Source organism: Rhincodon typus, chromosome 5 (genome assembly GCF_021869965.1).
Source record: "Rhincodon typus isolate 14 chromosome 5, sRhiTyp1.1, whole genome shotgun sequence".
Classification (NCBI taxonomy): domain Eukaryota; kingdom Metazoa; phylum Chordata; class Chondrichthyes; order Orectolobiformes; family Rhincodontidae; genus Rhincodon; species Rhincodon typus.
Window position 1 is genome coordinate 88,012,800 of NC_063336.1, and position 12,768 is coordinate 88,025,567.

The following is a 12,768-nucleotide window of genomic DNA, read 5'->3' on the forward strand; positions in this document are numbered from 1 at the left end:
TGTGTTCATCCAGCTTTACACCTTGTTATCTCAGGTATTAAACCCAGTCTGTTACTGACAGGCCCCAATTCAACTGATCCACACAGAGTGTTAAAATCGGCAAATCTGAATGCTTTGTTAAGCCCCAAACAATTAAATGAGAAAGAAAAGGGAACTCATTGGCTTATTTCAGAGCAGTATCTCAAATAACGACCTGATTTTCCAAAAGTCTTCGACTCAGACACACACACATGACACTAGAACAGGATCTATGTCACAGCATTGGATGATACTGAGCCCAAACACCCTTCATTAACTGCTATTGTTCTGCTTTTGCAATGACAAAACATCCCTCCCACCACAAACAACTGATTTGAATTAGGTGCATCTTTGAAAGAGAGATTGGGGCCAGATATAAAATCAAAAAACATGAAAACGGAGAAATTGGGTGGAATTTTGTGCCCCATACTCTCATCCAGCAATCATTTTGGGTTTACTGCCTACTCATCTCCTTTGGTGTTTTGCCAGTGTTGGTGGGGGAGATGTTGGATGGCCATTCCCGCACCCCACCGCCGCACACCGCCCCCCCCAACCCTGCCCAACCCTTGAGCCAATTGAAGTCCTAAATTGGCCAATTAATAGCTGTTTAAGGCCCTCATTCCTTCGCAGCTTCAGGACGAGGCTGGGAATAATGTGGTGAAGACCTGGTTGCATTAAACTCTTATAGGGGCTGCCATGGGGAAACCTCGTGGTCAAGCACCCCATGCCCGATGGACAGACACCTCCATATGTGAACCCCCAATCCCTCCCAGACACTGAGTTCCTCCCTGACGTCCTGTCGGTAATCCCACCAGGGGCATGACTGGCTTCAGTTGATCAAACTTCTTTGTAAGCTGATCCCCCCTGGCAGTGGACAGTTGTTGGCCATCTGGGTGGTTGGTAGCTCTTGGCGGTTGGGATTCCTTGCAGATGGGAGTGGAGGTCCTGCCCTGAGCCAAATAGCAGCCCGACAACCATAAAAACAGTTCGGGACATACCTGGCGAGCGGAGAGAGGCTCTGACCTGGCTTTCAAGTGGAGGGGAGGGGCACAGGAGTAGGGTCCCTCCTCCATGTAAACATTCAGCCTATTTGATAGCTGATGTCATCAATCTGTGGATTGGTAAATCAAAGGAAAGTTGTTGGCTAACTTTGATTTGCGTTGGTCTCAGTTGGTTTTGTGTTGATGACAGAACATTGGAGTAGGAGGAGGGAATTCAGCTCCTGAAGCCTGTTTGTGTCTCAACTCCCGAATGTCTGAGCTCTAACTTCCAGACTATGCCTCTGATTGTAGGTTTCCCTACAAGGGGTAATTGTTGCCCTCGCTCTAAAACGTTTAATTATATTTAACATTCCAACCTGTTAATTTTCCAAACTCAAGTGAAGATGAGCCTAATCTACACAATCATTCCTCACAATGTAACTCTGGCCCCCTCTCCTGTACTGAGTGATGATCCTTTCTGACACCCACCTGCCCTTTTCTCAGCCCACTTCAGCTTCGCTAAATAAAAATAAAAGCTAAAAATAAAACTTGGCAATAAATCTCAACTGGTTTTTGTGCTTCACGTTGGCAGCCTCTATTCTCATTCATCAAACAGCAATGTCTACTCGCTACGGAATACTTTAAAAAGGTTAACATATGAAGAATGTTGACTGAGTCTTGAATGTTGAGGGAGTCCCTGTGGAATACTGCTATTAATTGCTCGATGCAGATCAGACAATGCCTGGACCAAGGAAGTTGATTAATTAAGATAATTTTATTCATTTCCAAAATAATTTTGCTGAAGCACTGTTTTTATTCCTTCACAAACAGAATAATGCTTTATTATGAATCACAGTTCTATCTGAATATCAGGGTGGCAAGTACAGGTAAGTACATGTCTATTCAGAAAGACATCTTTCTCCGTCTCTCTCTATTAGTGAGACAACTGGTTATATAATTTCTGGAACATCACTTCAAAAAACATTCTCTAAGGTAAGAAGGGACATGTCCATAAACCAAACTTTGAGAAGTCTTGATGCCAGAGTAATGAACCTGTGATGTGGAGATGCTGGTGTTGGACTGGGGTGGATAAAGTCAAAAGTCATAAGATAGCAGGTTATAGTCCAACAGATTTATTCACAATCACAAACTTTCAGAATGCTGCTCCTTCGTCACCTAATGTCATGACTTTTGACAGAGCAATGAACTATCCTTGCAAAATAATGTGGCATATTGTAAACTTCATAAAAGTCAGAAGTAACATTAAAAAGTGAAATTAGGTTAGTTAATATACCGAAAACCTTTTTTTCTTGAGGAATTAAATCCTTATGAGTTGAAATATGAAATTAATAAATGTCTTTAAAGAAAAGCTGTTCGAAAGCAACATTCTAGACAACTCACAATCAAATAGATTCTTTGTCACTAAATGGCTGACAAGTAAATGCAGATGACAAAGTTCCTCATACTCAGAGAACAATTGGTGCAATATCTTACCCGGCCTTAACTCTTCAGCACTCTCAGTCATTCCACAGTCCAAGGTGAAACCAAAAGAACTGCAGATGCTTGAAATCAGAAACAAAAACAAAATAGGTGGAAAATCTTGCAGGTTTGGCAGCATCTGTGGAGAGAAATCACAGTTAACATTTCGGGTCCAGTGACCCTTCTTCAGTTCTGAAACGTTAACTCTGATTTCTCTCCACAGATGCTGCCAGACCTGCTAAGATTTTCCAGATATTTTTGGTCTTGTTTCTGTAATCCAAGGGATTGTGAGAGTCTGGGTGCTTCAACTATCTTTTAGGCCTAACACTCATTAATCAAAATCATTCTTTCAATAAATGGTGATATTACTGTCTTCAGCTTTGTGTCTTGACCTGCAAAGAGGGGATCAATGGTAACAACACTGGATGAGATCCTTCTACTCCAGGACAACAACCAAACTATCAAGGCCTCAGCTAACATACAAATGTTAGATGACCTACAATTGCCAGTATGTGTGTTCATGTATTAAATGGTGACGAATGGAGTTATCAGGATTGACATAGTTCTTGCAATATTTCTGTTCACTGTTGTAAGAATACTTCTACTTTCTTTGTATTTGTTGGTTAAATGTTTCTACACAAACTAATCAGACAAGTGACTGACCTGCTCCCCATCGTTGCTGTAGGGTACTGCAGTGATTGGAACCAGGGCCAGCTGTATCTCAATGGTATGAGATCCTTGATTGGGACTGTTAACCTGGGTCAGTCAGAGAGCTCTGGCTGACAGATATAAACAGGAGATTCAAGAGAGTCTCCTGATCCTAGGGACTGGCACTGAGCTGGCTCGTCAGAGCTCTTGTACAAACCACATGTAAATAAAGCGTGACTTGGTGACAGGATACTGGCCTCTGTGCAGTTATTTCAGGGACTATAGCTATCTCCCTCTCTTTCTCCAGTTGGTGTTAGCTTGTGTCAATCTGAAAGATCGTCAGCTGTTGCTCAATGGTTTGGTACATCACTCTCAAACACTAAGCACCTTCTGTGAGCTGTGTCTTGTCAATCTGTAACTGGGCCACTTCTTTCTAGGACGGCCAAGACTCCAATCAGAATGTGGTCTGAAGGTAAATTGTAGTTGGGTTCGTTGTGAGTGGGCAGAGCTTGTGTTTACTTTGAATTTTGCTTCTCTTGTGATTATTTGGAGTAGACAATGGTGAGTGAGGGGAGAAAAAACACTTTCTGATTCCAGCAGGCATCCAGGATCTTGACCTAAGTCTCAGTCTGGGTAGCTCAGACTGCCTGACATTTGGATTGAAGACAATCAGAATGTACAGGAAGTGGTCACCTTGAAGAAGTAGAAGAGGCCAAAGTTTCAGCAGTGAGTTTCCAGATTTCTGTGAAAGTTAACCCATCTGGACTCCTGATGCTAATGAATTAATCTGTAGAATGGGAATCAGATTTCAGTTTGGAAGCAGTTGGGCTAGGAGGAGATTTGGAGAAAGAATTTAGCTGTTGCTTTAAATCACCAATTGATGATTATAACATGAGGGCAGCAAAACACTCACAACAATTGTCAATATTGTTGTTACATTAATGAGATTTTACTTAATTTCCTTTGAAGAAGATTACTGAGAAGAACTCACCAAATGATGAAAGAGTAAAATTAAAATTAGCAATAGATAATATATCCTTCACATTCAGCACTGCCAATAATGAACAAACATATGAAGCAGGAACAGAAGTAGACCATTCAGTCCCTTGACCCTGTTCTGCTATTCAGTAAGGTCATAGCTGATCTATTTGTGTTTCAAATTCCATATTCCCATCTAACCTTAAATAACCCTTGATTCTGCAGCCTAGCAAGAATCTATTCAGGTCTGTCTTTAAAATGCTTAATCACCTATCTCCTTCATCGTTTGAAGCAGAGAGTTCTATAAGTCATAGAACAATCTGAGAGATACAATTTCACCTCATGGATGTCCTAAAAAGGTGATCTCTAATTTCTAAATAGTGCCCCTTAGTTCTGGACTCACCCAAAGAGGAAACGTCCTTTCTACATCTACCTTGTCAAGAGCACTCATGATTTTATACCCCTCATTTTACCACCTTAGCAAACACCAGTGGAAACAAGTCCAGTCTGTTCAATCTTTCCTTATAAGACAGCCCATTTATTCCAGGTATCAATTTTGTAAACCTCCTCTGAATCACCTCCAAAGCATTGGCATCTTTTCCTAAATAAGGAGTCCAAAACTGCACATTGTATTTGAGGTGTGGCCTCACCAATGCCCTGCATAACTGAAGCAGAACATCCTTACTTTTATGTTCACTTCCTTTCATGATAAAGGAAGCTCAAAGCTCAGAAGGTAGACTTCATTTTGTTGCAATTGATGGATAGCGTTGGGACTGAAAAGAATCACTTTTGAATAAAACATTTAATACCCAACTTTTGCCTAACTCAGTAATACAGCGGATAGAATTTAATGTTTATGGTGGTGGCTCTGTCCACCAGTTGGAGAGTATGCCTGGGCTATTTCAGGCCCTCAGATCTGCTTTGTTGATATTCGGACACTTACCCGATCAGTGTTGGGGCCCTTGCTGTTCTCTGCCTCTGCCAGCTGTACAGTTCTGACAGCACCAGCAGCACCCCCCACGGTGGCTACTGCTGGTACTACAGGAGGCCGAAACCACAGGCTTGTCACCAGAGCTTGCTGTGTCAGGGAAATGGTGGTGGGGAGTCAGGAACGTGTTGACGCCTCCGCCCTGCACCCACTTACCTAATTTAAATGGGCCTCTAGGGGCAGAATAAAATTCTGTTGTTGTGTGTATCTCAATGTGCATGTGAGGAACTGTGTAAGAACATCATCACAGGATTTAACCATTTAACCTTATGAGCCTGTTCACTTTGATCAAAGCTGACTTATGACCTAACTCCATTGATGGCTTTTGCAACATCTTCCTTAACACATTTGGTTAACAAAAAGCTTCACCACTTTGTCCTTGTAGAAGTGGTTTCTAAGTTCACTCCTAGCATATCTGGCTCTAGGTTTTGAACTATGTCATCTAGTCCTAGGCTCTGAAACCAGTGGAAGTAATTTTCCTCCGTCCACACTATCCATTCCCCTTAATATCGTGAAAATTTTGGTCCAATCAACCCTTAACCTTCTAAATGCCATTAGAATACACCCCTATTTTGTGTAATCTCTTCTGACAAATTAACCCTTGGAATCTTGGCATCATTCTGGCAAACCTGCACTGCATTCCTTCCAAGGCCAATGTAATCTGAAGGTGTGATACCCAGAACAGTTCATAATGACTTTAAATGTGACTTTACTGGAGCTTTGTGTAACTTTTTGTGATTATTTTCCGTCATGGTCCACGACATTTTAATTCCCCTCTGTATATGGAACCCCAAGGCCAGGATTTTAAGGGACAGTAAAAGGCTCTGTCCTTTAGTCAGCAAGTTAGGGGCATTACTGCCTCAGCTTGAAATGGGAGCCCTGACTGTATTTCTCATGCAGCGGCCATTTACAAGCCTATGGTCCGAGTTTTCGTTCCTTTTGAGACTCCCGAGACCTGCTGGTCAGTTGGAAGTCTGCTGGGACTGCAAAGGTCCAGACCCAGTTGCAATGCCCCAGAATGGAATATATGGGTAGAAAAAGCACTTTTGCATTGATTTTCTGTGTGTATTTTCATTCTTTTTGTATTTCTTATGAACTGTTTTGCACCTCTTGCTGTTCTTTGTATCTCTCCAAATCCCCATGATCTATCAGTTTTTACACCTGAACAATAGAATGGGAGTAACAGTGAGTGAATTGTTAGTTCAGTCTCCGATCCTGAGCACTACCCTTCCTTACTGAGTTGAAGCTTTCTTTTGCCCCTGAGCCCTTTCTTTTCTATCATCACAGATTCCCATCGTCAGCTCATTAATCAGAGCCACCTCCCCCCCATGGAATACAACTTTCTTTTCTCAAGATCAATATGTACATTTGTCGCTTCCTTGTCTAAGTTACATATTTCTGACAGAGCAACAGAACTGACTGACACTCTTGATACTGTTGACACATTATCGATCACCATGAGGCCTACCTGAATGAGGCTGGCTGCTGGGTTCCTTCTCTTCTCAAAATGTTTCTGGCGATGTTGCTCTTGAACTTTTAAAGCAAACCCTGAGCCAAGAATACCCTGCGATAAAAACCATGAAAACATATTGTTCATACCCAGTCTAACTGGTTTACATGTCCAATATGAGAAAAAGTTGAAGTATTATAATAGGCCCTTCCGGAGTCTTCTATTGCTGGAAAGATTCTGACAGCATCTCCTTTGAGCTCACCTCTGGATCTCTTTGATCATCTCTCTCTGCAATCTGTATTGTCCCAATGAAAGACTTCAGTTATCACACCTTTAATATGTTTCCCTTTCCTCACACCAGACAGTATTCCAATGGCTGTGCAAAGTCATAAAGTCATACAGCATGGAAACAGACCTTTCGGTCCAACTCGTCTGCGCCAAACAGACATCCCAATCTGACCTAGTCCTATTTGCTGGCATTTGGCTCATTTCCCTACTCTACCTTCTCCAAAGCTTTAGTATCTGTGCCTTAGTGTGGAATCCAGGAATGTACCTCACACAATGCATCAACTGTGATCTTATTTAATGAGGCTCTTCGTGTGGACTTTTAATGCTGTATATTTCACATGTTTCTATAAATCCTGACCAAATCCCACATGGGTAACTTGGAGTGCAGTGAGGGACTGAAACTGAGGAAGTATTCAGACTGCAGAACAGCCCTTACATCAATGTCTGTTGACAGATTCCTGAAACCTTCAAATTCTTCCTTCCTGCCAAAACTTTCTTCCAGCCTCTATATCAGGACAACCAGGGAAACTGCTTAGTGTTTTGGAAGTCCTTCTCTCCCAGATCTGGTGCTGTAAACAGGAGGGCACCAGCAACAAATGTGTCAATTCTGAGTCAAAGGAACAAAGTCCCCCAGTGATGGTTGGTCACTGATTGTTCCCAGTGCCTCAGGATATAAGTTCTATCCTGGAGAGTTCCTGGGATGGGAGCTGTGTCATGGATGTGCTCTGACGATGCCTGTTCATACGTGTGATTTGCATCTCAAGACATGCTTCCTGTTTACTTGATGAATGAAGTGGGTCTAGGCCCAAAACGTCAGCTTTCCTGCCCCTCTGATGCTGCTTGGCCTGCTGTGTTCATCCAGCTCCACACCGTGTTATCTGGGAAGCAATGGCTGCTGTGATTGGCTACAGAACCCTATACAATGACTGCCTTCCCTGATACCTTTCATCTGATGTTTTATGGCAGAAACGACCCGTTTCTTAGAGTCAGGTACAGAACTGGTTGATTATTTCTACCACTTGATGTTAATTAAGGGATTGGTTTGAATAAATAAAGTGGTCAATTTGGGTGAAAGTGGGGCCTTTATTGAGCAGGAGGTGCCCTGGTTGAGATGTGACTTCACAGCATTAACAGCCTGGTGGTAGGGTGTGAGGGATGTCCTATTCATTGAAGAGAGAGAAGGCACTCCCTCACGATAGCCAGTTACATCCAAATCCCAGCAGCACTCTGCCCCAAAACCAACTCATTCAGTCAGGGCTTTCCTTCCTTTCAGGCTGTGAGAAATGATGAATGTATTCTGTGAGGTGAGGAACACTGCAGCCGTGTATCCATGTTGGTGAGATGATGATGTGACCTTTGGGAAAATTACTTTCATTAAAACGCTGTGTTACTTAAGTAGAGATGCAGCACAAAGCTTTCAAGAATTACAAGGTCTGCCTTTGGTGATTAATGCTGTTTTGAAACGCCAATCTAATGCGCTTAGAAATAGTCTGCTGCATTGGCAACAAACCAGCTATTAAAAATATAACTACAATCCTTCCTTTGGTGTCCTGTGTTTTCCAATCCTTCTACAGCCTCCCCTCCCTTTCTCTCCAAGATTTTCTACTCTACAACCCCTTGAGGTCGCTGCATTCCCTAATTCTGGCCTCCAGAGCCATCCTGATTTTAACAGGTCCATCCTTAGACTTCTCCACTTCCCTACCTCTCTTCCTTTAAGACTTCACTTAAAACCTACCTCTTTCAGATTTTGGTCACCCTGCCTAATTATTGTCTTATTTGGAGTTGTGCTGTTTGATGAGACTCCTGTGATCAACACCCTTGACCATGTTTTTAACCATATTAACAATGTTATATGTTGTTCACCGATTCCTGCTCACTTTTCTACCCTGAATAATGGCACCTCTGGGGTGTTACAATTGAGAATGGGTAAATCCTTTCCCTCTGGCAGATCTGTTCTTGCAATTATCGGACCCCAGCAGATCACCGGCTTATTTCAGATAGAGTAGACGTCTCAACAACATCACAGGGCCTGCAGTTTACACAGCTTTTCTAAACTTGCATGTGGCTTGACTGTCTGAGAGATCCAAGGGGGTGGGAACAAACTCTCAGGAAGTTAACCCCATCCTGCTCAGTTTCCTCTGAGAGGGGAATTAAAATTGTCCCTCACGTTCAAAGTTTTAACAATCTGCCAGTTAGAATTTAAGAATTTGAAGAATTTAAAACACTTAACATTTAAGAATTAGAATTTAAAACGCTTTTACACATAGTGTCTGTGCTGAACTGTTTCAGGTAAAAAATATATGGACAATAGGAGGCTATTTGGTCTCTTACCTGTGACACTGTCAATTAGTTTAACTACACTAGAACTCCTTTCACACACGTTTGTTTCATGACAAATTGATATACTTGCTGAATGGAAATGTATTGGTTTTAGTCTTAAAATCTCTAATTATGCCCAGCATTACAATCTTTTGGGAAAGAGGAGTTCCACATTTCCACTTCCCTTTGACTGAGCAGTGCTTATGGATTTAAAACAGCCTGGCTCTAAAATGAAATGGAAGATTGGGTTTTTACCAGAGGAAATCATTTCTGTCTAAAATTTCTATCAAATTCTTTAATCATCTTTAAACTAATCAACTCACCTCCTAATCTTTGAAACTCATGTGGATACAAGTCATGTTTACACAATCTCTCTTCATAAAGTACTCCAATAATCGCGGGTTGGATTTGGTGAGTCTGCTTTGTTCTTTCACTAAGGTTAATATATCCGTCTGGATGTGCACTAAAGTTGTAATAATCAATGATGCTCATTGCTGATCACCATGTTGTGTTTGGTTTTAGAATGTTAACCACTGGCATCTTGTGAGTGGGTAAATTTGCTGCCACCAGTTGAGTCTTAACAAATTGAACAATATGTAGGTTATTGCATGATAGCAATCAGTTACAGGTTATGTTAGTTAGTTAGACATTGCAGCTAAAACTATAAGGAAAGGTTTGGATATGGGTCTTCTCTCCACAAGATGCTAATAGGTTGTGCTTTATCTGCAGCCAACCCTACCCAATATCATCAGATTGGATGGATCTTAATGCAGTCCCCAACATTAAGCTTTTTGGAACCGTGACCTTATATGACAGTGCAGAGTGGCTGAATGCTGAGCAATACTGTCTCTGTACTTCTCCCAGCACTAACCCTTGAAGAGTACTCATCATTAATCATGGATGTTTTCAGCTCAGTGCTGTGATAGGTACATTTTGAAGCATTGGATTACGTGTGTAAGAACTGCTTTCATTCTACGTGATTTGTGACTTTCTTTACCAGCTCACAGGTACTCACAGCGGGAAGAGCAAAGAAGGAGATTCCAAGGAGAGCAAAGCCAGCTGACAGCAGCCTCCCGAGCCATGTGGTGGGAGTCTTATCCCCATAACCGATGGTCGTCAGAGTGATCTACAGACAGAAACAAAGATTGTACATTACAGCCTGTCTGCATACATCTGCCTTCAGCTGTGACTCCCATTAGGCCAACAGCCCAGGCTCATCGGGCTGTGGGAATGTATCTGATACAATTTCACCTCTCCAACTCCCAATAGGTGCTGTATACACGGGAGGGCTGGGTGACTCAACGAAACATTTCATTACTGAGCTTGGATTTTCTGGTAGGATCAAATATTAGGGATAGTCAATGTGGGGTCCTGCTGTATCCCAGGATAATCACACCAGGTCAAGTATAAGGGACTGACATATGGAATCTTGCTGTCTTCCAGCACATTGGACAGAATCGAGTACTGGGGACAAACAGTGTAGTATCCTGCTGTACCCCTGGATTATCATACAGGTCAAGTATTGGGGTCGGATAGTGTGGGATCTTGCTGTGTGCCAGACCTATCCTAGAATTTCAGGGCCCTATGTGTTAGTCAAAGTTGCACTTCTCACATCTGCAATGGCTCACAGGTATAACACCTGATCAGGGTTTCAGATTGAGTATTGATCCTTTTACTTAGCACTTCACTCAATAAACTGCAATGAGGAACGGTGAGTATTCTGCATCTGGAAGACTTTTCCGCGACTTTCTTACTGTAAATCAAAGTCATTTTGATTGTTAGTGTTCCAAAGAGAAAGAGATGGTTTGGGGGCAGGAGAGAGAGAGATTGAGTGGGAGAGTAGACAGTGAAATAGATGTGGAAAGGGAATGTGAATGGGATAGAAAGTGTAAGGAAGAGACAGAGAGGGAGAGAGGTAGACTGAGTTGGAGAGAAGGAGAATGAGTGGGCGGGAGAGAGAGTGAGAGAAAGAGAGAGAAGGAGAGATTGAATGGGAGAGGGTGAAATATGTGGGTGAGAGAGAGTGGGAAAGAATGAGAGTGTGTGGGAGGGAGACCAAGGACAACACAGGAAACAGGACAGAGACTGAATGCAGGAGAGTAGGAGGGGGCAGAGTGAGCTAGATAGAGAAAGAAGAGAAAGTAGAGAGAGGAGATGGGGTGGAAGAGTTTGAGAGGGATGGAAGGCGGGAGGAGAAATTGTAAGAGAGAAGAGGTAGGAAGACAGTGTGGGGTGAGAGAATGGGAGAGAGAGAGTGGGTGCATGGCAAGTATTTGGGAAAAAGAGGAGAGAAAAAGTGCATAGGCGAGAGAGGGCAAAGATAGAAAAAAAGGGGAACAGACAGGGAAGGGAGAGAAGAGAGAAAGAGAAGAGTGGGACATATAGATGCAATAAGAGATAGGCAGTGGGAGAGTAATAGCAACGGCAGAGAAGTAATGAAAGAGTAAAAGGAGAGAGAGCAAGTAGGAGAGAGAAAGAAAATAAGAGTGAGGAGGGAGAGAAAAGAAGTGATGAGGACAGGAGGAGAGAGAGTTGGAGAGAGAGGGAGAGAAACAAAGAGGAGAGGGAGGCTGAACACAAACACTGGTCTCTGCGATATTCCAATGGTGATTTGATTTATTGTCTCTTGGTTTGAACTATCCTGAGTTAATCTCTCCCAAGCTGAAAGGCAGTGCTGCGGTTCTACTCACTGTGCCCCACCACAGAGCATCGGCGTAAGTGGCGAACTCTGTGTTCGAATCCTTCTCTACCAAGTAAACAAGGAAGGAGGAGAAGATCAGCACCAGAAAGCCAATGTACCAAGCTGTAATCAGCTCCTGTCAGGAGGGAACACAACAATGCAAAGTCACAGTCTCCTGGTCTTGCCAAAACAAAAGCATTAAGACGAATTGTGAAACACACAAAGATCTTGGAAGGGGTGAGTTGGAACACTTTATTGCTCAGAGGCTTCATCCTATCAGAAGACTAACCGTCGTGATTAATCTCTATTGATGAGTCTACAACAGACTGTGCGAACTGAGGTAAACTGACGGAATATTTTGGGAACCAGATGTCCAAAGTCACCTGTTCCTCTCAGGCATGCTACACTCATCATGGTATAATGACTATTAACCAGCTTTAGTATGGAAGGGCAAAATGTTTCAGCACAGGCTTGGAGGACTGAAGGGCCTGTTCCTGTGCTATATTGTTCTTCGTTCTTAAACACTCCTTTACATTTGGAATGATGTGGAGGTGCTGGTGTTGGACTGGGGTGGACTAAGTCAGAAGTCACATGATACCAGGTTATAGTCCAATAGGCATAGTTTAAATCATGAGCTTTCAGAGTGCTGCTCCTTCGCCAGGTGAAGTGGAGGGAAGCACACAGACACAGAATACATAGGCAGAGAGATAATGGCAAGATAATTCCAGGTAATTAAGAGTCGTCAGCAGATAAGTACAAATAATTTGAATGGAGCATCGATAGACTGAATAACCAGTCTTTCCAGGTGATCAAAAGTGTCAAACAGTGTGAATAAACAGCTGAAGAGCAAGTGAAGGGATGACCTATGAACTGATTAATTAAGGCAGAGACCTACTTACAAATAATCAAAAATAAGATGGCGCTAGAGACAAACCAAATG

The 12,768-nt window shown here is 42.6% G+C and overlaps 1 protein-coding gene across 1 annotated transcript in view; it reads right to left on the reverse strand.

Moving 5' to 3' along the window:
• Window positions 1-12,768, reverse strand: part of LOC109923393 (potassium voltage-gated channel subfamily KQT member 5-like) — a 67,009-nt gene that overhangs the window by 24,337 nt on the left and 29,904 nt on the right. The window contains exons 6-8 of the mRNA XM_048597092.1: window positions 11,839-11,964; window positions 10,164-10,274; window positions 6,560-6,655 (exon numbers count right to left, since the gene is read on the reverse strand). Coding sequence (XP_048453049.1) covers window positions 6,560-6,655; window positions 10,164-10,274; window positions 11,839-11,964 — 333 coding nt within the window. The remainder of the gene's footprint in view (window positions 1-6,559; window positions 6,656-10,163; window positions 10,275-11,838; window positions 11,965-12,768) is intronic.